This window comes from Patagioenas fasciata, chromosome 16 (genome assembly GCF_037038585.1).
Source record: "Patagioenas fasciata isolate bPatFas1 chromosome 16, bPatFas1.hap1, whole genome shotgun sequence".
In the NCBI taxonomy this organism is placed as follows: domain Eukaryota; kingdom Metazoa; phylum Chordata; class Aves; order Columbiformes; family Columbidae; genus Patagioenas; species Patagioenas fasciata.
Window position 1 is genome coordinate 9,744,541 of NC_092535.1, and position 27,392 is coordinate 9,771,932.

At 47.5% G+C, this 27,392-nt stretch overlaps 1 protein-coding gene across 1 annotated transcript; it reads right to left on the reverse strand.

Annotated features, from left to right (window-relative positions):
• Positions 1 to 972: 972 nt before the first annotated feature.
• FAM83C (family with sequence similarity 83 member C) lies at positions 973 to 27,339 on the reverse strand. The gene is made up of 4 exons (XM_065850186.2): positions 26,694 to 27,339; positions 19,576 to 19,743; positions 15,205 to 15,329; positions 973 to 2,268 (listed from the first exon to the last, which is right to left on the reverse strand). The coding sequence occupies exons 1-4, from the start codon at positions 27,288 to 27,290 to the stop codon at positions 1,335 to 1,337; spliced, it is 1,824 nt and encodes a 607-aa protein (XP_065706258.2). The 5' UTR covers positions 27,291 to 27,339; the 3' UTR covers positions 973 to 1,334.
• Between the last annotated feature and the right edge of the window lie 53 nt (positions 27,340 to 27,392).

The window sequence follows — 27,392 nt, forward strand, 5'->3', positions numbered from 1 at the left end:
GGCTGGAAGAGACCCTTAAGATTGAGTCCAACCATAACCTACCTCTGGCACTACCCCAGTCCCTGAGAACCTCATCTCCATCTCTTCAACCCCTCCAGGGATGGTGACTCCAGCACTGCCCTGGGCAGCCTGTTCCAATGCCCCACAGCCCTTTGGGGAAGAAATTGTTCCCCACATCCAACCTCAACCTCCCCTGGTGCAACTTGAGGCCGTTTCCTCTGCTCCTGGCGCTTGTTCCTGGGGAGCAGAGCCCGACCCCCCTGGCTCCAAGCTCCTTTCAGGCAGTTCAGGGATCAGAAGGTCTCCCCTCAGCTCCTGTGCTCCAGCTGAACCCCCTAGGTCCCTCAGCTGCTCCCATCACACTTGTGCTCCAGCCCCTCACCAGCTCCGTTTTCTCCTCTGCACTCTCTCTAGTATTTCAATGTCCTTCTTATGATGAGGGGCCCAAAACTGACCCCAGGATTCAAGGTTTGGCCTCCCCAGTGCCCAGGACAGTGGCACAATCACTGCTCTAGTCCTGCTGGCCACACTATTCCTGATACCAGCCAGGATGCTGGAGGCCTTTTTGGCCACCTGGGCACACTCTGGCTCATGTTCAGCTGCTGTCACCATCAGCCCCAGGTCCTTTTCCAGCCGCTCTTCCCCAGCCTGCAGTGGTCATGGGGTTGTTGTGACCCAAGTGCAGGACCCGGCCCTTGCCCTTGTTGAACCTCAGACAACTGGCCCATCGATCCAGCGGGTCCAGATCCCACTCTAGAGGCTTCCTACCCTCACGTGCAGACACCACTTACGTGCCAGCGTCATCCTGTGCAGATGCCAACGATGTCCCCATCCGTGCCACCCATACCCCCGGCACGGCGCAGCTCAGCACGGGGGCCCCAGCCAAGCGCAAGGTGCTCACCCCCATGAGGGACCCAACACAGCTCTTTCCAGCAGAACAGCTACTTTATTTTGAGCAGTGTTACCCTGCATTTGACCATTTCATTTTCAGCACTTGGCTACAGGGAGAGGAATCGCTGCTGACCACATTGGCTGAGCTACTTGCAGCTGTAGCAAGAGTTTTGCTCTAAGTTTTGGGCAAAATGGGCAAAAAGAACAAAGAAGCATGGATTATGTTTATACCATTTTCTCTCTCCTGTAACTGAAAAACTGAAGTGTACTTGCTAATTTAATCTGAATCAGTCATCTGCATGTATTAGAAACCGCATAGACACCTTTTAATAGGAACAAGAGTAATTTGCCACCCATGTTTTGATTTCAAGCCCCAGGTATGATGATTGGTGGGGAAAAGCAGCCACTTGAAAATAAGACCAAAGGATATCTTGAGGCCCAGGTCACAGTTCGAACCGACTGTGTATATGTTTAGATTTCAACTTGTTGTACTTGGTGATCAGATCCAGCTTACTGTGCCCGAGAGTCAGTCTTTTCTCAGCCCCATACGTGCTGTTCTTTTCCGTCAGCATGTCCTCAGTGAGTTTATCATAGCAAGGAACTACAGGCTTTTTATCTCGTTTCAGCTGGTTGTACGGGGACAGCAGGTCCAATTTCCCTTGCCTGGGACTCTGTCTTTTTTCCATCCCACAAAAAGCATCATTTTCGGGTGTCGGTTCCCTGGGGGCAGCAGACGGCCCTTTCTGCTTCACGCTTGTCCCGTTGCTAGTGGCACCCTCCGAAAGGGACTGCGACGTCTCCTCCTGTCCTAGTGGGGAGCAGTGGCTGCTGGTAGCTTTGCTGTCCCCTTCATAACTCGGTTTATTGGAGCTCAGGGCAGGGGAAGGCTCTGGCTGCAAGAATGTCCTTGCTGTGGTGAGATTGGATTTGTGATACACGGCTGGGCTGGGTTTGTTTGGAGGACTGTTCGGTGAGTCTGGTGGTTCTCCTTGCTGCTTAGGGCAAGTGGGCTTCAGAGATGTCTCTTCCTTCTTATTACCAGAATCAGAGCTCGAATCTTGCTTTTCCTGTTGCGCATTGCAGCTGGAGTTTTTCAGGAACGGAGACATTTTGATGCTTCTGATGCTCACATTGGACAGGCTGCTGGAGGGGGTTGAGGTTTCAGCATCATCCGCCTGTGTGGGTTTTAAAAGGGAGTTGGCAGCTTTTGAAGAATCCTGAGAAGAGTGGCAGGTTGCGGGATCCGGCAGGCAGAAGCTGGTCACTGCTCTGGACTCCGCATACAAGTACTGGAATTCCTTGTCAAACTCTGCAACTATTTGACCACGGAAATGGGTCATCAGGCAGGTGTGGACTTGGCTGCAAAGCCAGGTGAAACTGTGAGAAAAGAAAAAAACCACATGTAACTTTAGTTCGCAGAGTGCTAAGATGCTTATGATTGATTTTAACATTAACATTAAAAAAATTACATCACATTAACAACTTTTGACTCTTCTGATACCCAAGGCATTTTCAAGTGATGGATAACACATGCTGGGTAGTAGTTGAGCTATTTCATCCTTGCATTCCTTTGGTGCTCTTGATTTAATGTTACCTGGTCCTGCCAATTTGTTATTATCTGCTTTACTGAGATGTTTTCTAATCTCTTCTACAAAGATTCCAACATGTCCTTAAAACTTTCTCTGAAGTATGTAAGTCTGAGGTTACTTGTAGAGTAACCTTGTAGAGGTTACTTGTAGAGTAAGTAAACTTGTAGAGTGTATTCATTACACAATTATGAAAACACAACCCCAAAATGGTATTTACTTTCAGTGATGGAATGAACTGTATGAAAATATAAACAATGAACGAGAGGTATCAGCTGGTTTTCCTCAGCCTTATGAGGGATGTAGAGCAGCAGCTGGTCCCTGCCTAAAAAGCACAGCAGCACAACTCAGGCCTTTTCTTCTCCAGCTTCCTCGTGCCAGCAAGAGCCATTGTTTCCCATTCCCCATCCCATCAGTCCTGGTGAACCACAAACCTTTGTGGGCAGGTTTGTCAGCCCGTGCAGGCGGGTTCTGCGGGGTGCGTATCAAGCTGGCAAGGAGGCAGGAGATACATTCTCATGTCCTTACCATCCGTAACACGTGATGGACTTGAAGGAGACACTTTGGCAGGTGGGAGGGTGTGGAATGGAGATACTTTGAGGAGCAGAGGTCTCCAGAGCCCCTCAGGAATTCCTCAGGACAGGAAGGCTGGTGATGTTTTCCATAAGTATTGCTTGTGAAAGTCCCCAGACTTTTCCTTGCCGTGCAGTTAAGAGATGAACAGTGTTAGAGGTTCACGAGTCCTTTGCTCAGCAAGTGTAGTCCCTGCTCTCACAGTGCGATGTTCTGGGATATTTTCTGGGAGATTATTATGTTAAAATGAATTAGATTTTGCCTCAGTTGGAGGAAAACTTCCACCAACTGCCACTCTGCGTATTTTCCTTATGTATTTAAACTCACCTGTTGTTTGTGCGAAAACTGTAACTTAATTAGCTCTCCCCTCACTTATCTACACATAGTAACCACATCTCTTCTCCCAATCTTCATTTTCCTGGGTTAAACAGGGAAGCTCCTCTTACAGAGTAGGCTCCTGGTCACCCCAATCATCAGCTGCTTCTTTTATTCTTGCTAGAGTCAAACTAGATTAACAGACTAATTGTGTGAAACAAACCAGACCTTTGAGAGAAGAACCAGCTTAGGGCTGCGTTATCAGGTACTAAAGCAAGATACTGACGGACAAGAGCAGGATGAAATCACAGAAACTGCAGGAGAGCAATTGCAATGGGAGATTCCAATTATTCTCTCATTTCAGAACAAGATACTGACACTACGTACACTCAGCATACACACCTCCCAAAGAGCAACACGAAATGGAAAGATCGAAACTCTTCTGCTTAATATCAAACCAGTTAAATTATGTAAGAATGAAGAAGTAGTAAAGGAGTGAAAAACCTTTGCAAGTGCCATGAAGAGTATTCAGAAATACCGTATTGGAAGCTCAAAGCAAATGCATACAGCTTCACAGAGACACGAGGAAAAACAAAACAAACCCAGAAAATAGCTGGGATGGCTAAATGAGAAGCTATTAAGACCAGAAAACCCATCTTTCAAAAAGGTTGGGTCATACATTGCGAAAGGCACGAGAAATACCACTCAGCTCTGCGGGGCCAGCACATGGTCCGTGTGTAGGAGGAGTGCTCAGATAATCCCTCCACAGCGGTGCTCATCACACAGGAGCTCAGGATGATCCCTGCCCTGAATGCGCCTTTACACAGAACACAGGGGAGGACCAGGCTCAAGTTGAAATCTTTGCAGAAGAGATTAGAAAACATATCAACAAAGCAGATAGTAACAAATTGGCAGGACCAGGTAACATTAAATCAAGAGCACCAAAGGAATGCAAGGATGAAATAGCTCAGCTACTACCCAGCACGTGTTATCTGTCACTTGAAAACGCCTTGTGTATCAGAAGAGTGGAAGGTTGCTAATGTGATGTAATTTTTTTAATGTTCCAGACCATTAAGTGTCATAAACTGCACAGCACAAATTTGTAGAAACTCTTCTAAAGAATACAATTAATGGCCATATAGGCAAATACGATATAATAAGAAAGGCAGCTTTTGCAAAGGAAAGTTATCTCTCACAAAGCTGTGAGAGCTCTTTGAAGAAATCAGAGTCCAGACAGGAGATTTTGCACCAGCGCTGTGACAGGCGTCTGGCCGGTCACCGCCTGGCTCCCAGGGTGCTGCTGTTCCCATCCACGTTCCTGACAGCTGTTTCACTTCTAGACGTGTCCCAGCTCACACACTCACTTGTGCTCACTTGAACTCCTCAAAACGACCAATGCGCTCAGAGGGCTGAGCACCCTCTCCTCTGGAGGGGCAGGTCTGCACCCCAGCACGGTGAGGATTGTCCTGTCAGCAAGAAGACCCTGGTCAGCCAGGGCAGGACAGAATCACAGAACCACAGAATCACAGACTGGTTGGAGTTGCAGGGACCTCTGGAGATTATCTGGTCCAACCCCTGCTAACACAGGGTCACCAGAGCAGATCACACAGGGTCACATCCAGATGGATTTGAATGTCTCAGAGAAGGAGACTCCACACCTGCTCTGGGCAGCCTGGGCCAGGCTCTGGCACGTCAAAGAAACCTCAAAGGTTTTTCCTCATGTTTAGATGGAACCTCCTGTGCTTCAGCCTGTGCCTGTTGCCCCTCATCCTATCGCTGGACATCACTGAAAAGAGTCTGGTCCATCCTCTTGACATCGACCCTTCAGATATTTGTAAGCATTGGTAAGATCTCTCTCAGCGTCTCTTCTCCAGCTGAACAGCCCCAGCACTCTGTTTCTCCTCATGAGAAAGATGCTCCAGACCCCTCATCATCTTTATAGCCCTTCACTGGACTCTCTTCAGTAATTCCTTGTCCTTCTCAAACCGGGGAGCGCAGAAGTGGACGCAGTGCTGCACATGTGGCCTCCCCAGGGCAGAGCAGAGTAGGAGGAACAACCTCCCAAGGGGGAAGGACAGTGCCACCCTGTCCCCCTGCCTGGCACCCTTGTGGCCAGCAGAGCTGGAAACAGAACTGTGCAATGGGTCACGTTTGCTCTCCTCATCCTGGCTGGGAGGTCTCATGTCTCAGACTCGGATGGTTTAGCAAAAACATCACAACACCACAACAGCCTCTGGCCACATCATAGCAGGAGGTAGACAACAGGTCTTGCTTAGGTCTTCCTTCCCCCCAGATGAAGTGACTTCCATCTTCTGCCTTCTCCCCACACACTCTGACCCAACAGCTGCCTCCCTACAGAAACACAGGAGATGGGGACAGCCAGTGATCTCCTCTCATCCACAGGAACGGTCCTTGCCCCTGCCAGGGGGGCAGCCTCACATCCAGTGGTATGGTCCCCTGGCCTTACAACTGTTTCTGCTACTGATGCCTCTTACAGCAGTTTCCCCAGTCCAGGCGTCACTGTGTCCCAGTTTCCCATGCTCATCCACTGGGGTCTGCCCACTGTGTCACAAGAGGACCTGGAAGGAATCACCCAAATCCCCTCAGTGGCACAGCCCTTTTGCCACGGTGCAGGTCTCCATGACAGGACAATGTGGCTTTGCCAGCCATGGCTATTCCCATCACTACAAACTGAAAAAGGTCTTTTCCTCCATGAATGGCGTGGAAGAAATAGCAGGGAATGATCCTTCTTGGTCTATTCTGGCATAAACATGAGGCATCGAATGAAGCTGACAGGTTCCAAGTTCAATGCAGAGAAGAGGAGGCACTTCCTCACACAACAAAACACACAGGTGAGCTGTGAAACTCCTCACTGCAGGCCAGTGGGGATGCTTAGACTTCATGTGCATCTCTAAAAGCGGCTGGGATTTCCTGTCCTTACCCTTTCCTATCAGACTGCTGCATACAGAGATCCCGTGCCCAGCTGTGAATCCCCCTGGGGCACAAAGTCTGGGAGAGGATGGCTGCAGGACAGGGGGCTGTAGGACGGGATGGCTGTAGGACAGGCTGGCTTTAGGACGGAACGGCTGCAGGACAAGGCGGCTGTACAGGACGGCTGTAGGACAGGATGGCTGTAGGACAGGATGGCTGCAGGATGGGACAGCTGTAGGATGGGATGGCTGTAGGACAGGATGGCTATAGGACAGAGGGGCTGCAGGACAGGGGAGGGCTGCAAGATGGGGGGCTGTAGGATGGGATCCCATCCCTGCTTTGCTTTCAGAGCCCCCCGGAGCAGGACCCCGCCAGGAGCCCCTGCAGCTCGGGCTCTGGCCAGGAGATGGAGCTGCAGCATCACCCGCAGGGGTGGCAGCGCCCTCCTGTCCCGGTCCCTGTCCCCGTCCCCGTCCCTGTCCCCAGCTCTGCCGGGGCAGTGCCCAGAGCCCCGGCGGGTTTCAGCCTCAGTCCCACACTCGCCTGCTCTGCTTCAGCTCTTTCCGACTGATGAGATCCCAGTCTGCAGCAGAAGGTTTTTTGCTTTCGGTAGTTTCTCTCACTCATTGTTATTGCTTTTCTGCCACTTCGGCTGACAAAGAGTTATTTTCTTTCTGTATGCCAACACAAACTCCTGTGTATAATTTTTGTTCCTTGCCAAATGTAGATACTACATAAAACTCATTACTAGACATTTCATTTCATGTGACATTTTCTTTGATAAGATGACAATAATCTGATATTATTGTAGTAAGCTCTTTAAGCTTGCTTCCAACACACTTGAAATATTTTCCACTCCTCATTTTTCATCATCATTTTGATTAAAAACAGTGCAATGTACTAATTTAATTTGGCCATCCCATCTCAGTTATCCTTCTCTCTTATTCATCCTTACAGCAGCTTGCCTTGGCTCTTTCTTCTGGATTCACTTTTTCTTTATAATCCTCTTTGCTTCGGTGTGCTCCACAAGGTTATATAGGATTCATCTTCTGGCAGTGTCACTTTATCGCTGTGCGTATCAGCCTGGGGTTTCTGTGCTGATACACTTTTCGTTCCTCATGCACTCACTTTCTGCTGAACTATAATTTCTTTCTTAAGTTAGATCACCAAGTCAGATCTATAACTTGCTCTTGCTTGGGACATGGACACCTGAGAGTAGGAACATCTATCTTGTGAAGAAATTCCAAGTCTCCTCCGGGTTCAAACCCATGGAGCTGTACCTGTCCGTGCCAAACACGTACATTGTTTTCCTTCCTCGGTACTGCAGCCAGGTGCAGAGCTCTTGTGATCCTCTCAACGTTCTCCTCTCATTTTCCAATTTCAGCTGTCCTGTCAGCTTCAACCCCAAATCTTGAGTTTCTTTCACTCCAATACAGCAAACAATGAGCTCCGTCCTTCCTGTGCCAATGCCAGGACACAGACCGATACTTTGACCACCTTCCACTTGGAGCTGAGAAATTTAATCTCCTCTAAGGCAACTCACACAGCCACGTAACTCCAGTTCAGGCTGGCAATACCACCTCTCTAGTCCTAACCTGGCAGATGTGTACTCTAGTTTTCCTGTTCAAGATCCTGTTTAGCTCTGGCCCCATTTGCTTTCAGGTTCCTCCCATCTGCTGCATTAGGAAATGTCTTCATATCCTTCACTCTGTTATGTTAAATAAGTGCTCAAAGAAACAATTTTTTCTTCTGGTGCCCAGAATGACACTAAATAAGTAGATACACAATATTTAGGATTTTAGATTATTGCTTTTCTTAGATATCTAAATGAACCCTGTTCTTACCTTGTCTTCATTTAAAGGAAATAAAATGTTAAAGACAGAAAACACAGGGAAATTTTTTAGTCAATAAACTCATAAGAGCTGGGGGGTCTAAGCTAATTTGCCTACAGTTGTTTAAGATAACAGCAGTGAGCTTGGTTCCTGTATTTAGAAAGCTTTCCAAAAAGGTGTCTGATTCATACAATAGGCACTAATATATCAGAATGAGTTCAGCTTGCCAAGAGTACTTTGGAAAATAAGAAGGGCTTTTACAAAACTGTCAAGGAAAATGTCAGCATAGAGAACAACACTGTCAACATAGCGGGTTCAACATGAAAACATCAATATGTGCACTGTTCTTGCCACATGCGTGTAACACGACATATGGGGCTCATAGGGGAGAGAATCTGATGGCTGGAGAGGTAACTAGAGACTGGAAATGGATTTCAGGCATGATTTGAGCACACATTTGAGGAGAAAAGAGTCTCTTCTTACAGCCAAAGTATTAAAAGACACTGAATACCTGAATAGTCAAGGATGGAGTAGGAAAATACCCCTCTGCAAGGCAAGGTGCAGAGAGATTAGACATCTGGATTCACTGCCAACACAGAAAGATGTATTGGAACTCTAGAGGGATCTGGCATCTTGGCTCTGGTGCTATCCAATATCCTCACGGGCAGCCTGAATGACGGAAGAGTGTGCACTCATTAAATTCACAAACCATATATGATGGAGAGGGACTGCACAGATACGAGTTGGAAAAAAGTTCTGAAAAAAATGCATGCAGTTCTACAGGAAAATATTTAAGGAAAATGCATTCCAAGCAGTTGTGATCAGGTGCATGGACACAGGCTGGAGAACAAGCAGGGACTGGAGTATGTCCTAAGGAAAACACGTGTTTGTAGTGTCACAGCGCTGGGAAACAAACAAACATCCTGGGGGTGCACAAACTACATTGCAGCCTAGAAGACGTGTAATCCCTTCACTCACCTTGAACGCTTTGAGGAACAGGAGATGTTTGGGCTGGAAAAGAGACAACTGACGGCCAGCACGGTCACAGTCCCCAGGCTGTACAAACCAGCTATATGGAAGGTACTAAATTGTGTTGGTGTTTGTAGGAGACACAGAACACACAGATGTATAATAATCCCTCATGACTCAGTGCTCAGGGGGTCACAGCAGAGAATGAAGAGGGAGTTGCTCACTGGGATGAGGGGCAGTAGAGACATTTGGATCTAGGTTATGGAGCACTACAGAGAAGCCACTGGTCAATGTCCAAATAGGTCTCACTAACACAAAAAGACAGGATGAGTCTTGGGGCTAAAATGAAGCACCTAACTAGGAAGCTAAAAAGTTCACAAATTTATTGCTAGCCTTATAAAATGCTCCCTCTTCCATGCTTAGAATGGGACAGAGAAGTAAAAGAGCATTTCAGGACATGGTTATGGAAATTACGCTAGGGAAAGGATGGTAGAATCATAGGGAAATGGAAAACTGTAGGAACATAGTGACCCTATAAAGAAAGCTGGATTCCATCTTAACCTAAACGAAACCTGGCTGCTGCACAATGGAACGCACACGATCTAGGGAGGCTTTAAACCAGAATCTGGAGCAGAGCTGCGAGGTGTAGGAGGCCACGCAGTTTGAGATTGCACACTTGACCTTCGGAATAAAAGCAAGAGAACCACATTCTAATATAAGCGCAGGACTGAAATCAGTGACACTTAGGTAGGAAATTAGAATCAATGAAGAACACCTGAACAAATAAAACTGGGTTTAGAAAAGTGCATAGTGGTGAACAACCAGATCAGATACAAATGTTTACATGCGCACAAGGAAGCGCTGAGAGACAAAGACGGCAGAAAGCAGAGGAATAAAGGGAGATTCAGTTCTAGCCATGTTGAACAGGCGCTGTTACCAGGAGAGCTGCAGCAACTGCATTTTAGACACTGTAAATGATCGCTTTTTTGAGAAACTAACCAGAAAACCAGCAAAAGGAGAAATAACATTACCAGTTCAGAAAGTTTCTTTGGAAAGGCCATTCAGCAAAAAAAGAACCATGACGTGCCCATATCAAATATTCTTTCAGGACCTAAATTGTCCACAACAGTAATACTTAACTTAAAAGAGAAAGTGAGGAATGCTCTTAAAAAGAAATTTAAAAGAGCAACCAAAAAGGTTAAATGCTTGAGGCAGCGTGAAGATTGTTTAAAGACGCTATATTAGAGTCTCAGAGAAAATGTATCTATCAAAATAAAGACATTTTAAAACATCCAAAGAGTCACCATAGTTAAAAGGAGTATTAAAGGAAAATATTAAACAGCCTCAAAAAACTGGAAGTCAGCAATTTTCCAATTATTAACCAGCGAATAACCTATCATTTAAAATTGAACATAGTAGCAGAGGAATGGAAAGTAGTAAATGTGAACCTTTTAAAGGGCTCCTGGAAAACTACAAACGAGCCAGTCTTATTTCCATACTGAACAAACTGGTAGAAGCAAATAGAGAGTAAAATGATTAGACACATAAATAACTATAATCATAATGCTGAAGACTCAGCATGTTTTCGTGGAAGGAAGCCATGCCTCAAAAGCCTCTCGCCGGTCTTTGAAGGAGGCAGCAAGCACACAGATGCATTTGATCTGCTTGCTGTTAGATACTTGAATTTTCAAAGAGATTTTGACAGGGTCATTTAGCAAGGACTCTTAGGAAAACTAAGTGATCATGGAGTGCAAAGAGGGTTTTCCCAAGGACTAACAGTTGATTAAAGATGGGATGTAAACACTAGTAATAATTTTAAATTGCCCATTGGATCACACAAGTTTTGTGATAGGATCAGTGCTGTGCAACATGCTCAGAAAAGTCCTGAAAAGTGGTAGAAAGAGTCTGTGTCAGAGCTCATGGGTGGCCAAGAGAAAACTGGATAATCAGAAGCTGCAAGAGCTGGTATGGGGTGGATAAGTGACAAAACGACAGACAAAATTAAATGTCAATAAATTCAAGCAGTTGCCAAAACCCTGACAATATCTGTATATTGATGAGCTCTCAGATATTAACACTTAGGAAAGAGATCAGGGTGCCTATGGCTGGTTCAAAAACTGATCGCTACAATGTTTAGCAATAGTCCAAAAGGGAAACAGCAGACCAGGAACCGCCAAAACCGGGACAGAGGAAAAGACGGAAGTCACCATTACACTGCGGTGCTAAACTGGAGCGGGTGGGGATATCCTGACCTCTTCATGCCATTGTCAGTTCATCTCACAGCAGACAGACATTGTGATTAAGGGCCTGAAAGTTCTGCATGAGAAACAACTGAACAGCTGACGATACTTCAGCTGGAGACGAGATAATTCACATGAGGCATTATAACGAAGGAGGATGAAATCATGGATGCAGTCAAGAGAGTCAATAGGGAAGAGTGATTGACTGTGCCCAGGTTATGGGAATTTGAGGGCATCAACTATAATTATCCAGCAGTCACACCAAACATAAACTAAACTGCATGATCCAGAGAATATCGTGAGGGCAGCCATGGTGGGAAGAAGCCTCCTGTGACAAATCAGACACAAAGAAGCACATATAACGTGCAACCCTGGAGGTTCTGAAACCTCTGATCCTTGCACACAAGACTGTTGAACTGTAAAACCTGCCACTGGGTAAGAACACTCTTACCCGCTTCTCTGCGATATCCCGAGCCCGCCCTGGATCCACCTGAATCTTTGGTTTCACTCAGTAACTACTCTCACCCTTTCAGATGTCTGATGGCTTTTCCATCTGCAGGGAGAGTAATCTAAATATCTGCTGTGCTAGGTTTAGCACCAGGCTGCAGTATAGCCAGTAGCAGACTCCCAGAGTTTCTCCTGTGACAGTTCTTCTGACCACTGTTAAACAAATTCCGCAGAGAGAGACTGTTTCTTTCAGTCTAGAACATCATGTGCTTACTGGGACAGCAGAGAATCAGATATAAGACCCTACACAACTGAATAATTATCTTCCAGAACTCAGGAAGTTGCAGCTATACAGAGACCTATAGAAAGAAAGCAAATCACAGACCCAAATTCCAGCCCCAGAGCAGCAGAGGGAGGAACCCACCCAGAGAACTGAATCCGCATTTTGAGCAACACATGGACTCTGGGCCACAGGGAAACAAGATGTTCCTGCAGCCATAGGGTTCAGTCCAGCTGAGACATGCGCTGTTTTAGCCATTGAAGAATGAGTGTTCTCAGTTATCTAATCCCCACCCCCTGCACTCAGTGGGGATGGACAGATGTTTCCAGACAGTGATTCACTCCATTGCTCCCAGATACTGTCGTGGTTTAACCTGAGCTGGCAATACAACCACAATAGCCACTCGCTCATGCCCTCCTGACATGCCCCAACAGGGGACAGAACCAAAAGGGAAGGGAGAAACTTGGATTGAGATAAACACAGTTTAATAAAATAATTAATACACTACTAGTAAATAAATATATGTATATATAAAATAGAAATAAAAGATACTCAAAGCAATTCCTCACGAGTTCTGTCCACAACTGAGCAGCCAGTACCAGTAAACCACGCCTGGTCCTAAAGCCGATCCCGGAGAGAGAAAAGAGAGGAAAAAGGCAGAAAAGCCCAGAGGCCTCTGCAAAATGTCAAAAGGCTGGGCTAAATGTCCCGACTGAATTCCTCTGGCTGCACCCCAGAGAAAGATAACAGAAGAAGGGCCAACGAGAAGGCCCTGACTTCTTAAGTATGAAGCCTGACACTAATGGGCTGGAACACTCTGATTGCTCAGTGTGGGTGTCAGTCCAGCTCTGTCCATCCATCCATCCATCCCCTCCCTCGCTGCCTCACACCTGTGGGCAGAGCTCAGAGTGTCCTTGGCTTTCAGATCAGAGTAATTAAAAACATTAACCCTGTGCTGGGTGTTATCTCTTGTTCTCAAACTGAGCGCAAATAATGAGCTATGGAAAAGAAAGGTTTCTAACTGCATGAAGAAAATTAACCCATTTTCAGTCAACCAGCACAGATACACATCTTAGGATGGACAAAATGCCACCAGACACTGCTCTACATATTGTTCATATAGAGACTGTATTGTATATATAGAGCCAGGTACTTCCAATTTTCACTGCCAGAGTTTGATAAGAAGAGATCTCCACACTCAGAGGTGACGAAGCCAAGAGCAGAGGAGAAGGCACAGCTTGGAGCTACAGCACTGGTGAGGACACTGGCAGACTGAGGGTCGGGTGGGAGGTGGAAAGGAGAGAGAAAGGGGGAGGGAGAGCAGTGTACAAGGAGGCCTGGTGGAGGGAGAATAAAATATTGCCAGGGCACCCAATTCACAGAAATATCACAATAGTCAGTTCTGGGAAGCTGCACTGTTTGTGAAGGATAATATGATGTGTAACAGCATGAAAATACTGTGGAAAAGGTCTGTGGGTGGAAAACTCTGAGTCTAGTAATAAAAATATAGTACAAGAACTGTAGTCCCAACCCTCTGATCGGAACAGTGATGGTGATCAGACAATGTTAACTGTGGTTACAGAGGCTGCAAAATTAGGACAGGTAGTAACAGTGGGAGATTTCAGCCACTCATATACATACTAGGTTAATGCTTCACTGGGATGAGCTGTGGAGAAAAACTTTGTGGAAGCAATAATTGATTACTTCCCAGAATTAACTGGTCTAAATTGTTCGACCCACAAGAAGAGATGCTGTTCAGGATGTGGTCTGGAATGATGCATAAGACTCTGTTCCAGAGGCAGAACTGGAAGAGCCCATTTATAGTAATGCAATCTAAATAAATTCAGCAAGTGGATATTCAATTTCAATAAAGGTAACTATGTAAAACTGCAGCAATTAGTCAAAAACAGCTGAAAAGGAGCAGCCCAAAAAACCCAATATGACTACAGCTTGTAGGTTGTTCAGAAACGTGGTACTGGTGGTTAAGAAATCAGCGGGCTTGTCTGAGACCTATGGGTCAAAGGGGATTCAGTGACGGCAGGACCATAGCAGAGAACCTCAATGAATTCTTTGCACCCATCGCTAATGCTGGTGACACTGAGATGTGTCTCACTCCAGTGTATTCAGCCACTGCCAAGGCTGCTTTGCCGAGGACTGGGAGGCTTCCAGTATGATCCCATATGCAGAGAGGGCTCTGCATGTGATCTTGAGACCCACACACTGAGCTGAGCTCCCCCTGGGACAAGGCAGAGTGGGTGGGAAGAACAAGATTCCTGATGGCTCAGCCTCTTGGGAAAAGGTCAACAGGGCTCCTCTAAAGGCAAGCCCTGCCTCACAGACCTGTTGCGGTTTGAGGAGGGAGCCAGTCAGCACCAGTCGACTATATATTTTTGGGTTTTCAAACGATCTTTGGCAAGGTTCTCCACCAAAGGCTTTTAAGAAACTAAGTCACCATGGGCATGAAGGCAAGGTCTTGTTCTGGACCGAGAGCTGGTGGAGGCATAGGTTGCAAAGGCTCGGGCTTAATGGTCATTGTTCAGGTAAGAGGCGGCAGCGAGGCCCCGCAGGCTGGTGCTGGGACTGGATTTCATCCGATCGGTGACCTCGGGCACAGGGGGTCCAGTGAAATCCCCGGGTTTGCAGAGGATCCTCAACTCCTTCAGGTGGCTGAATGTCCCACTGGAGGCGAAGGAATCCAGAAGGACCTCACAGAACTGAGCAAGTGGACAAATATGTGGCAGATGAGCTTCAGTGTAGGAGAATGTGGTGTATCCATAGGAAAAAAATGATCTGTAACAGGACTGCATGATGCTGAACCCAGAACAACTCACAATGGAGCTCAGAATTACCATCAGCAGTTCTCTGAAATCATCAGCTCAGTGTGCTAAAAAATTCAATTAACGTTGGCCACTGTCGGCAAGGGTAATAGAAATGACAATAATAAAGCAGAGGGCATCATATTGACCCTCTATAACACCTCAGTGCAGCCATATCTTGGGGGCTGCATGCAGTTCTGGTCTCTACATCTCAAGAAGGACATAGTGAGGTTAGAGATGGTGTGGAGAAAGATAGTTAAAATGACTGAGGGAGGAAGGAGCTACCATATGAGAAGAGACACAGTAGTCGCTGCTTTTTCTTACCTGTATGTACCAGCAAGAACTTGGTCACAATCAATCAGGATAAACTTCTCCAGAACCTGGCCTGTAAACTTCTTGCCTGCTTTGCTGTAGTAGGTGTCTCCACTCAGACATCTTATGCGCATGTTCTGAAAACAGAGCAAGCAGAGTTGGTAGGTTGAACTGAACTGAAATGTTCCCGGTGCATCACTGATGGATGCACTCCCTCAAGCAGGAGCTCTGCTCCCAGCAGTAGAATGCAGCAAAGCATTAAGTATTTCTTGGCTTCTACACACCAGATGTTTCGTCACACTGTCTGTTTCTATAAGATAAAAATACCAATACATATTAACAAGTTGTGCTTAGGCACACATGTTGGTTTGAAAAAAAAATGAAGAATCCTATGACCTTACAGATAATTTCTGATGTAAGACTATACAATTTCTTCCACATTATTGATAATATTCAACTAACCCCACTAGCTGATGGCTCTGCATTTAAACTGAATTTCAACCCATAACAACTAGATAGTTTCTAATAAATTGAATGTGCTGTTCTGATTTTATACAGTGACAGGCTTCTTAAAACCAAAGTATCACTCAATAGAAATAAATTACAGAAAGGTATGTCTACATTTTAAGAATTGCCTTTTATCAGTATATCCAAAAATTACATTAAGTTTTTCAGCTGCTCTACTCAAGTGTAACAGATCTGATACTCATCGGTTTGAAAGACTGCAAAGAACTTCTCTGATACAACTTTGGCCCAGTACAAAAAAGGAAATAAGTCTCTCAATATCCAGCAGGAGCCTTTTATCCAGTGTGCCGTTTGTGCCCATAATAGAAGTTATTTGCACCTCAGCTGGGGAAGGCAGAAGAGGAGAAGAGTCACTGAAAAGGGTCAGTGCCTGGTCTGTCTGAGGTAGTGCCAAACAAAACATCCCGTGTGTGAACAAACGTCCCTGAGGCTGCAGCTGGGCTGCCCCGCCAGGTCGGGTCCTGCTCCCTGCCGTGGGCACCAGGAGTTGTCACAACTGTCCCCACCTGCGTTTGGGCTGGCAGATTTCTTTGTGACACTGGCCCTGCAGAACACAAAGGCCCAGGGCAGGGGTCGGAAGGGGCTGCAGGCGCCACCGGGGCCATTTTTCCTCTGGGCAGAGGTGGGTGCTGCCCATGGCCAGCAGCTGCTCCAGGGGCCAGGGCAGCCTCCCCTCACAGCCCGTGTCAGGCTGGCAGAAACAGCAGTTTGTAACAGCCGGTACTGCAGGCACAGGACAAGCACGAAGAGCTGTGATTTACCTACAGATGTTCTCTGCAGGGCACAGACCCACGTCCCTGCCGCCCCTCCGTGCTTGTGGGCACAGCTGCAGCCCCTCTCCCCATCCTCACCCCCCAAGGGCCCCCCAGGCCGTCCGCACAACCCGGGACCAGCTCGCCCAGTCTCTGGGCTCATGTGGGGCTCATGACGCAGAAGTTGTGCCTCGGGGGTGAGGAGCGGAGGCAGCCACCCTGCAGCAGGTGACTCCACTCCTGACGCTCTCCTCTTCTGTCACGGTCCCCGGCTCGGAGCTGGGCTTCCCAAAATGTCCGCTCACCACAGCAGGGTGGGGAAGGTTTGGCTCTCACCTCACGCTGAGGAAGTCCCTGCCTGCCCAAGGAGCACCATGGCCTTCAGGGCTTCAAAACAGCTGCAAATCTCAGGATCGGGGTCCATCTGACCCAACAGTCCATCTCTCGCAGGGGGCAATGGCAGCTGGAGACGTGCAGGAGAAGCATCGTTTATGGTGCTGCCCCCTCACATTGCTGCTGACTCTTTTCTGCTCAGGGCATTTCCTGAGCCTCTGGTGGTTTGTCTTAGTGGGAACCCCGCCAGACCTCTTTTCCAAGTGCTTGTCCAGTCTTCTATTGAGTTCATGGAAACTTTTAGCAGGGACAAAGCTGAAGCTTCACAGTCACTGCACTGCAGCACCCACTTGTTGTCTTCTTGTGACCCAGAACATATCCTCATCTGTCACCTATGAGAAGGGAGAAACTTTTTCCCCACAAGGACAGCTATGCATTGGAACAAGTTACCCAGAGAGGTTGTGCAGCCTCCATGCTTGGAGATTTTCAAGACTAGACCAGGTGAGGTCCTGAGCAACAAAGTCTGACCTCACAGAAGATGCTGCTTTGAGCAGGAGGTTGGACTCAGTGACTTCCTGAAGTCCCTGCCAACTTGTATCAACCTGTGATACCCTGAAATGCCACCACAAGTTGATGATATAGAGCAAGATATGCTGGATGCTTGGGGAGATGTTCACCTAATCCTGTTGCAAATCAACATAGGCTTTTTTTTTCCAGCGCTGAGGTTTTGGTAATACTAGTTCTTACTGGAAGGAGCTTCCTCTCGCCCCCAGGGAAGCTAAAACCACTTCAAGTAAGGGATATCCCATAGATTTGTCACCACAGTATTTCTTCACTGCCTCTATCCTTTCCAAGGCTGGATGAGTTTCTGATATCTGCCTCATTTTTCCATCATCTTCTTCCTCTTGGCAATCCAGGCCCTGAATTGTTCAAACAAGACGAGAATCCTGCAGTTTTGCAGGAAAGCCAGGCTGCTAGGTGCCCGATTTAGACAGTAGTTTTAGGTTCGGCAGATGGCCCTTTGAAAAAATACAACAGTTAAGTCTTCTGCTGCGACCGGTGCCAATGCTCAATGCGCCAGTGTGGGATCTGGTGATGTTCAGCACCAGGATTTGACACCAGTGGTCTCACACAATGTTCTCAGAAGCTGCTGGAGGGGCAATTGCCCCAAATTCCCCATTTAACCCAAACTGCCACCAATTATTCCAAATGGAGATTTACCATCACATCCTGCCTCAACTCAGAGCCAGGAATAAGATACGTACACTCATTCCACTTAGATGTGACTATCAAGCACGTATATTAACATACTGCTTGAGATGCATCAGTCACTGCACATTGAGACCTGCGGGTGAGTCACTGCATGGGGGAGGAAAGTGTTAATTAGCCATTCAAGCACAAGACGTGACATCAGGCCTAACAAAGAGACAGACATCCCCATGGATTTAAACTCATTCTAATTTTAATTAAAAACAATGGCTGGGCTCTTGGATAAGAAGCAAATAAAATAAATTTTGGAGAGATGGAGTTCATCTGGATCTACCAGGTGACTTCAGTGATGCAGTTGTTCATGAAAGAAAACATGCTCCAGCACGAAGCGGCTCTCCCCAACAGCTGCCATCTCAAGAGGCAGGATGAAACGGGTCTGGCTTGTGAGAAGCAAGAAAAGACCAGCATGGGGTGCCTCTCTAAATGAATCTTTGTGTAGACAGGTTAAAAATGAGGGGAAATTAAGACCTTTGTAACTGCATCTATTTTGAATGCTGTAAAACATGATTTTTGCATTTTCTCTAGCCTCTTTTTTAGTTAAACATTGTTCTGAGGTAACTGGATGACTCTCAAGTGTCCTCCGCCAAAACGAAGGGAAGAACTATGAACATGGTGGCTGGGAGAGAAGGAGCCCCCAGCCCGTGAAGGAGCACGGCCGGGACTGCTGGCCTTGCAGGGCTAACAAATGACAACAAAAACCCGACTTCCATTGATATGCAGTAGCCAGAAAGGTGACATGGGGAGCAGGAAGATACTGGGGTGCATTTCTGAGTCTGCGAGTTCCCAAGAGAGCTTGCCACACTGATTTTTTATTGTTTGCCTGGTCTGGGCACCACACACCATTGCTGATGGGCTCCCCACTGAGCGGGGAACAAATCCCTCAGGAACCCACAACTGAATCACAAAGCCTAAAACCAGATCTTAACATGAGATTTTTAACACGTGGTTTTACAGCGAGGCAGCGCAGCAGGCTGAGGAGGAAATGGGAGGTTTTGCATCAGGACATCTGAAGGGACTCATTGCTTCTCTTCCCCACCCAGTTACCACACTCCAGCAGCTGTGGCCAGAATCTGAACTGAGCTGAGGGATCTGACCCATGAGCAATTTAAGTCTTGCAATTCTGTGTCTTGAGAGGGGACAAGGAAAGGAGATGATACAGGTCCATATGAATCCAAGTTTTCTGGTCTGGCCCTGTCTGCCCAATTGCACCAGTTCAGAGAATCATTCAGTACTGGATTGCATCTTATTGGCCTTGGCTTCACACTTCTTGCATGTCAGACTGAAACGAGGGCCACAAAACACGAAGACATGGGAGTAAAACAGCTCCTCCCCTCCTTCCCCTGAGCTTCCAGACAGACCTCTGTTTCCTAGACCAAACAGCCATGGTCTCTTAGCCTGGGACAGTGGGACAAGGGACAGGTCCTAGAGACCAGAACAAAGGGTACAAGGTTTTTATCAATGCCAAGACATGTTTATCATATCCAGTGTGTGACTGAAAACTTACTGGGAAGTTGTCCTGAGTAAGAGCCATTTTATTGCACATTTCCACAAAATGCTTCAAGTATTCTTCATCCAGGATCAGGTAAACAGGGACGTGTCGTCTGCTTGAGGCCTCCAGCAGGTCACACAGTATTTCCATGTCTGTAAACAGATCCATCACAATTGCTATCACCTAGCCAGGAGAAAAGAGGGGTGGGTGGAAAACCAAGGAACTGTTAAAATCTCATGCTCAAGAGAACTGTGCTTTAAACTGTGAATTAAGCATTCAGACCTCCTGAGTTGGTGAGCATCTGTGGCCACACGAGTGGACACTGCTTCTGGACCTTTGTGTTTAAAAGCCCTTACCCCACCATGGCAGCCAAAATCACTTTAAAAATCTATGAAGACACTCCCCATCCAGCTACCCTTGTCCCATCTGTCATTCACAGAAAGAAATAGCTGAGAGGTTAATGCATGTGCACAAACTCTGCTTATCCTTAATGCATCAAATATGTGTTGCCTTAAGCAACTATGCCAGGAATACAGCATATGAACAGAAGAGCTAAGACTGACCAAAATCATTATTCAATCAACATGAGTGACTCCATAAATAACTAGCATATTAATATAAAGACATATTATTTTCTTCAGGAAGGACACACTGCCAGGTAAGGGAGAAGGTATTTTGACCAAGTATGTACATGCCCTTGTTCCAATATTACATCCTAGGGGTGACCAGACAAAATTGTAGAATAATGTGTGTGGGAAGGATCCCTTCCCTGCTGGCAGCACTCCTGCTAACACAACCCAGGATGCAGGCGATGGTTGTGAAACCTAACAGCTTCGTTGTAGTAAACTGAAGACTTGTAATAAAAGGTCTCCAAGGAAGGGCTTTTAAAAAGGAAAATCATTTTAAAGAGAACTGCCAGTTCTTTAAAAAACGAGATTGAAGAAGGCCATGACAACCCCCAGCCAGGGCCAATAAGGTGCAACCCATCTCCCACTGTGGAGATGGGATGAGGGGCAGCAGACCATCTCGGCTAAATGAATTCTCCAAAAACTGGAAGGAAAATACAGAAAATGAAAAGTAGGTCATGACAAGTACCTACTATGGGTTGATCCAGAACTAGAAAATTCAAAGTACAGTATGACTGCAACCAGAACCATGGATCAAGAGAAATCAACCATAAATACATAAGATATGGCTGGAGAAGCTGTTGCAATGTTCCTCACAGAGTGAGGCTGCCAACAGACAACATCGAGGCAGCTGTTGTTTGGATCAGGAAAGGACTTGCTGGGATCCACCTGTTGGCCATCATCACTAGTGGCAGGAATCAGGGGGACACATGCTGGCGAGGGAAGGACCAGGCAGGAGAGCACTTGCTGAGCTGGATGCTTTGTCAGGCCTGACGCACTTCACCCGAGGCTGCGTGCAGAGCAATCTGGTGACTTAGACCTTGAACCATTAGCACTGAGAACTCATGGAAGGTGGCAACACACTGCGGGACTGAAAAAGGTGAGGTGGTGAAGGCTTTACTGACAGGCCAGCGTCATTTCAAAAGCTGGAAAAAGCTGGAAAAAGCTGGAAAAAATAACGGAACTACTGACCAAGTACTTTAGTACCAGTCTTTACCATATCTTAGCAGTAAATAACGTAACTGTCTGGTACTTGTAAGTTATATGCATAACTCTGATTTGGAGCTTCTGCACCCAGTAGAGCATGCCAAAGTAAAGATGACCCAAAAAGCACTGAGCTTCGGAGTGAAGCTCCAGTGGCCTACTCTACCCTGCTACTCAATATTCATGCCCTGCACTGCACCTTGCACACAAAATGCCTGAGTTTGTTCTGCTGTTCATCACGTACCCCATGAGGATGGAGGAATCCTGTTTTCAAACACCTCCCCTGCCTATGTTAGAGCACGGTCATAAATGCAGTTCTCCATAGTGCAAATCACCCGATGGAGCAGACCACATAGGGTGAGGTTTCCTCTGCCACCTCTGCTTGGCTGCTCCTCTTCAAACAAAGAGTTAATGCAGAGGACAGCAGTGAGGTTGACTTCTGTAGTGGTTCAAGCTTCAAATAAGAACAAGCTGAATCACATTCATGGGTCTGACCTGGAATATCTTCAGAAAAGAGCAGAGGACCTCCAAGTGTCGCTGCCCTTGGATGTGGGGACAGGCTCATGCCTCTGCTCCAGACCGTCACGCCCCAGATTGCCCACTGCCCAGTGTAGCTCTTTTGCTCTGTTTTCATTGATAAACTGACTCTTTCCAGGTCCATACTCATGGCCTCTGTGCTGAGTGGAGGCAGCATCCATGGGCAGAGCAGGGCTCCATGATTTCCCCATGCTCTCCTGCCCAGGTTTCTGCTTGGCAAGCTGGCTCCTCTCAGCCTGCTCTACCCGCACACCATGGAGAGACTCTCTGCCCCAGAGCCATGGCAGAGAAGGGCAGCAATGCCAAAAGGTTGCTTCCTGCTCCCTTTTGCACATGGACAAGATCTCTTGGCTCTATCTGATTTGTCCCCAGTGATGATGTCTTCAACACAGGTATTGGGCCTCAACATCTTGCAGAAGACTCCAGGCCCAGCCCAGCAGGATCTGGGGAAGAACCTTCCTGGAGGCTGGTGTGATCCCAGGCATCCATGTTGGACATAAAGCAGCTGTAATCAAGAGTTAAAAATCATTGCTACTGTCCAAGCCACAAACACATCTCCACCATCTCACCCTAGCCCTGGGAGATACAGGTTCAGAGCCCGGCTCCAAAGGGTACCTCTCCTGTAGCCCTCATCAGTGCTGTCTTCCCAGAAGCCTCATGAGGCTCTGGCAGACTCTGCTTCCCCCCCAAAATGTGCCCATCTTGGCATGGACAGCAGAGTCCATGGAAGTGCTATGAAAATGGTAAGGAAGTATCTTCAGCTTCTCAAATCAATGTTGCTGCTGGGCTATCAGCATTAGGTACTGCAGAAACCCACACAGAAAAAACAGGACTTGACCACATTGGCCTTCAGGTAAAGACCAAAGACAATTCAGCCAAATGCTTTCGATGGGCCACCCATCCTCTAATGATGAAGCACAATTGCCTCACAATATTCCAGCTCATCTCAAATGCAGGCCGGAGGCAGGTTTGGCCCTGGAGACAGTCTAAACTTGGCTTGGGAAGTCAATATGATGGAGTCAAGAGAGACCAATGCTCCTTTGTCCCCAGACCCCACATGCTCAGAGGCAGTGCTGCTGCCTGGTGTGCACGGAAGGTCCACACCATCTTGCTTTTCTCTACCAGTGCTCGCAGGCTTTGGCAGCGTTCAGGGCTGTTTCTTGCCCAAAGCCAGCACTGCCGGTCTGCGGGGCTGAGCGGGCAGCAGCGTGGCTGTGCATGGCAGCACACGGCCCAGAGCCACCCATGTGGCACCCGTGTTCTGGGCTGGATACAGCTGGATGCCAGGTAGACCCGCATCTCCTGGCAGCCTCCCGGCAGGTTTCTGGCATCGGTGTGGCAGCAGACACCCCAGGCAGCGGGAGACCAGCTTGTGCAAGCTGGGTGGAGCCCTGCATGATAGTCAGACTCATGTTTTCCAAAGTGGGTCTTCACTTGGCATCAGGAGGTGGAACAGGCCTTGGCTCCATTCAGGGCCTCCTCACATGTGAGGAGGGGTTTGGGCAGAGTTGCTCTGGGGGTGCTGGGAGCACCCATGTGAGGCAGGAGGGCTGTTTGCAGCAAGGAGCACGGCGGTGCAGAGAGAGGGGAGGTTGTGCCCTGGCACAGCCTCACATGGTGGAGATGCAGGTGCCCGTGGTGGGGCTGCTCATTCTAAGCTCGGGTGTCACACGACAACCATAAGGGCGGCTCAGATCATCATATCCCCTCAGTAAACAAAGCAGGCAGCTCTTATAATTACACCAGTTCAACCCCAAAGCCAAGAAGTTTTGGCAGAAGAGGAGCCAGGAAGTCTTCCTCTGGAAGCCTCCTAAGACCTTACTGTCACAGAAATGAGGTCTAAAGCCTCGAAAGTTAATTTCCAACAGCTCTATAAAACAGTGGGATTTAGGTACCTAAGCATCAACTCCAATTCAGGCTCCCGCCAACTCATGTCTCACATTAAAAGCCTTGGGCATTTAAGTCAATCTGGTCCTACAAACCCAGGCAATGTATGTCCAGTGCCTCCAGGCCCTCGGTTTCAGCGGTGGAGGCTGCAAGGCTGGAGATGCCTCCAAGCATCGCTGCTCCTGACCACGCTGACCACAGCCTTGAAGCCCACGGGTCCGCCGTGGTGGGTCAGGACACTGCAGACACAGCTGCCCCACAGGCTCCAGACAATTCACACCTCGCCATTGTAGGGCTAAATCATAACATTTCTACATCCACCTCTGGAAATTCACAATTCAGCAATTACTTCTGTCATCACTTTGGGAACTACAGCACTTAGCAGCACCTCACTGGGGTTGCCATCTGTCTGGTTTGTAACCAGCACAGCTGGTTTTACTGGTATTTGCCAATAGCAGTGTGGCTTTGGTCATTACCGTAGTGTTGCCACTTGAAGCAAGACATTGCTTCTCTAGGGGACCATCAGGGACCCTTCTACCATCGCAGGCAAATGCAGACACACCGCCAGTGCCAGAGTTGTACAGGAGGGGTGAAAGAAGCAGCATGAACAGTTCAAAATAGATCGGAGCTCATTCAACAAAAGTAAAATTGTAATAGTATTATCAAATGAAGGCTAAGGTGTGGCTGTGTTGCATCTTCTTATGCCTGCAAAGAGAAAAGCTCAAATCTGAAAAAACATCTTCAAAGACAGCTGGTTAAATGCAGCAAAGGAGAAAGACAAACTGCGCCAGCAGAAGGTACCCACAGAACAAACGGCCTTTTTGCTGATTTGTCAGTACAAACATGGTGTTGCAAAATAAGTCAGCCGATGTTGATCTGTATGACTGTACAAGAGAAAACAGCAAACAGCCTTTCAAGACACACGCCTGCCTGTCTACACGGCCCAGGAAAAGCATTCAGGGTTCTCGCTGGATCCCGTCCTATGTCAGCTGTAAGCACACAGCAGGACAGACACTCTGGAGGAGGGATACATGATGAGAGCTTAAAGTCTAGCGCAGGAAATATCTGAAATGCCAAACCAGCAGTTGAAAAGCAAAAAAGGGAGCGGTTCTCTGCACAGTTGCTACTGGTACTTCAAGTAAAAGATGTTTTTACCTCCAGTTGCTCTTTTGTCATTAAAAGACATACAGGTAATATCCTTTGGGTTGGTTTGATGAGCAAAATGACTCAGTAAATACTCAAAGATGTGTAACTGCGACTGTGAATGATCTGGAAGTGCTGTAAATCATGAGTTAATCCTGGGAAGCGCTGGACAGAGCTGCTAACTTAGAAGCCAGTAAAACACCAGTAATAAAACAATAAGATGGTTTAAAACTCATTCTCACGTTTCATGCAACAGCCAAAACCACTGCATGAAAATCCCCAGCTTGAACACCAAGGGCTAAAGACTGTCAGTGCTTTTTCAAGCCAAGCAGTACAATAAAGCATCTACTGCCTGGGCAGCTCCCCTGGAGCAGTAGAGAAGTTCCTGTGAACTGAGAAAACAACAAGGTGTTTTCCCTGTGGTTTGGAGGATCATAATACCGTCAGAGATCCGGGACACGTGCTAAGCGACAAGGGACATTTCTTGGTAGTCATTTACTTTGTGTACTCTGCCATGACTGTGTCTTAATCCCAACTGCTGAAAAAGATGCAGTAGGTGTCACAGGACTTTTCAGACCATTAAGGATATCATAAATCAGCTGCCTGCAAGGACAAACAAAGCTTTTTGTCACTTACTTCCTGGACAGAACTTCCCATATTTGCCTACAAAGGTGCAGTAGGCGTTCAGGCATTAAGCAACGGCTGCTTACAACTGAGCAGTAGCTTATGTGGCAAAACAGTCTTCTTTTGGACAAAAGAAACAACATCCCCATTTACCTCATATCATGCCCAAATGTCAGTGATATGCGGTTCTTTGGTGAAGCTCAGATGCTGCGCATGGCCCAGTTTCATCTGCTGGGGACAACATAACTTGGTTTGCTCAACTTTGCAGATGGTGATAGAAGATAATGCTTTAGCTCAGTCTGCCTGGAACCAGCTCATTTTCTTGACACAGCTAAGTCCAGGCTTAACAATTCTTTATCTTCTGCTTTCTGCACTAGGCAGTAATGAATTTAAGGAGTGACTGTAAAGTTAAACAAGAAACGACTGGAGTGATAAGAGAAATTGCCTAGAAGCCAGCTGGTTAAAAGTGAACTTCGCACTAAAAGTTTACTCAATATCACCCAGCTGTTAAAATGAAATACATGGAACAGATGAAAAGAACCATAAAGAGGACAAAGACAATAAAAGCTGAAACCATGCCTGAGGTACAACTGTCCGTGCTGCTCCTTTAGAACACAGTATAGTGACAGAGTAAAAAGAAACAAGAAGGAACACAATTTAGTGAGCAAATTCACGCTGGGTTTGTGCTTGGTAGGCAAGTATTGCACTTATCCAGCTTTTACTACATCCAAGGGCTGGCAATTTCTACCCAGCAGAAACTGCAATGGGGCAAAACGGGCTGATATGACTCATCTTCAGAGAGGCACAGATGTCAAGTCTAGAAGATACGGTGATGTACTCTAACTCACTTCAATCCACAGGTGGGGATTTTCAGTCTCCCACGTTTACTTAGTTCTTACATTCTCCCACAGCAACTCACAGCAATATCCTCTTGTCCTGCTTAACACCATGTCTGGGGCTCCAGGAAAGCCCTGGCTGTGCAGACCCCAGGTGGAGGGGCTGGTGGGTGCGCCCTGCGGCTCAGGACAGCGCTAATTCTGCATGTTCTGCTGCTCGTTTGGGTACCGTGCTCTGCAGGCCCCCAAATACAGACCCAACGTGCCTGAAAGGGCACTGCCTGCACGACATGAAATCCCGGGCAGAAAGAAATTACAGGAAGGAAAGGAGCAGGAACAGTTAGAGATCTGCTAGAGAAAAAGCAATCACAATCACATCGGGCAACTAGAGAGCAGCACCAGCTTGGAGCATGTGGTGCACGGACATGGGACCAGCCAGCAGGACTCAGGTGCGGTGGCACGAGACCCAACTCAAGGGACGCAGCTCTATACGTACCGTCCGTGCCCGGCTGATCAGAGATCGGAGCAAATCCTTAATGCTGTTCACTTTGTTTCTCTGGAAAATCACAGTGGCTTGAGTCTGGCCAGACACCGTGCGGAGCGGTGCCACTGGCCACCCCAGCTCCAGCTCTGGAGGGTGCACATCGGACATGAGCGGAAAGTAGGTGCCAGATGTTAGTTCAGAGTTGAGGGAAGACCTGTCTCCACTGTCCGCATTGCCAGGGTCAGCCTCTTGGTCTTTCGTCGCACTGGGATCTGGAAAGCTTTGGTTTCTCTGATGGTTTATATATTCCATATCCAGGCTGGAAAGAAGGGGCAGCTCCCGCTCCTCCGTGATGGCGCTCAGGTATCCCCGCTCCCCCTGCTCAAGGAAGGCGTCTATGGCAAGCCTGGCTGTCTCGCTGTGCTGGAGCACCAGCGGGGTGGGCTCCCACCAACACGGCTTCTTCAGCTGCTCCAGGCGACTCTTCAGTGGCCCGGACAGTGCTTGCTGGCCCCCATAGCTGCGCTGGAACTGCGGTCTCGCCTCTCCTGCCAGATAGTTGAACATGACCGGAGCGGCTGGTGGTAAGAAGTGCCTGTCCAGCTGCATTAGTCCTCTGTGCCACTCCAGGTCTCCTGGCACTCTTGGACTCCTGAGCTCCTCCCAACAGGTTCCCTCAGGACTCAGCATGAGCTCCACTCCTCATGGGGA

Bases quoted from the DNA above. Each gene is read 5' to 3' on its own strand.
- FAM83C (XM_065850186.2), bottom strand. From the start codon at position 27,290: ATGCAGCTGGACAGGCACTTCTTACCACCAGCCGCTCCGGTCATGTTC. The intron at 15,330-19,575 runs GTAAGTTTTCAG...CTCTGTTTTCAG, and splicing joins TTACTCAGGACAACTTCCCA to AACATGCGCATAAGATGTCT. The intron at 2,269-15,204 runs GTAAGAAAAAGC...CTTTTCTCACAG, and splicing joins GTTCTTGCTGGTACATACAG to TTTCACCTGGCTTTGCAGCC.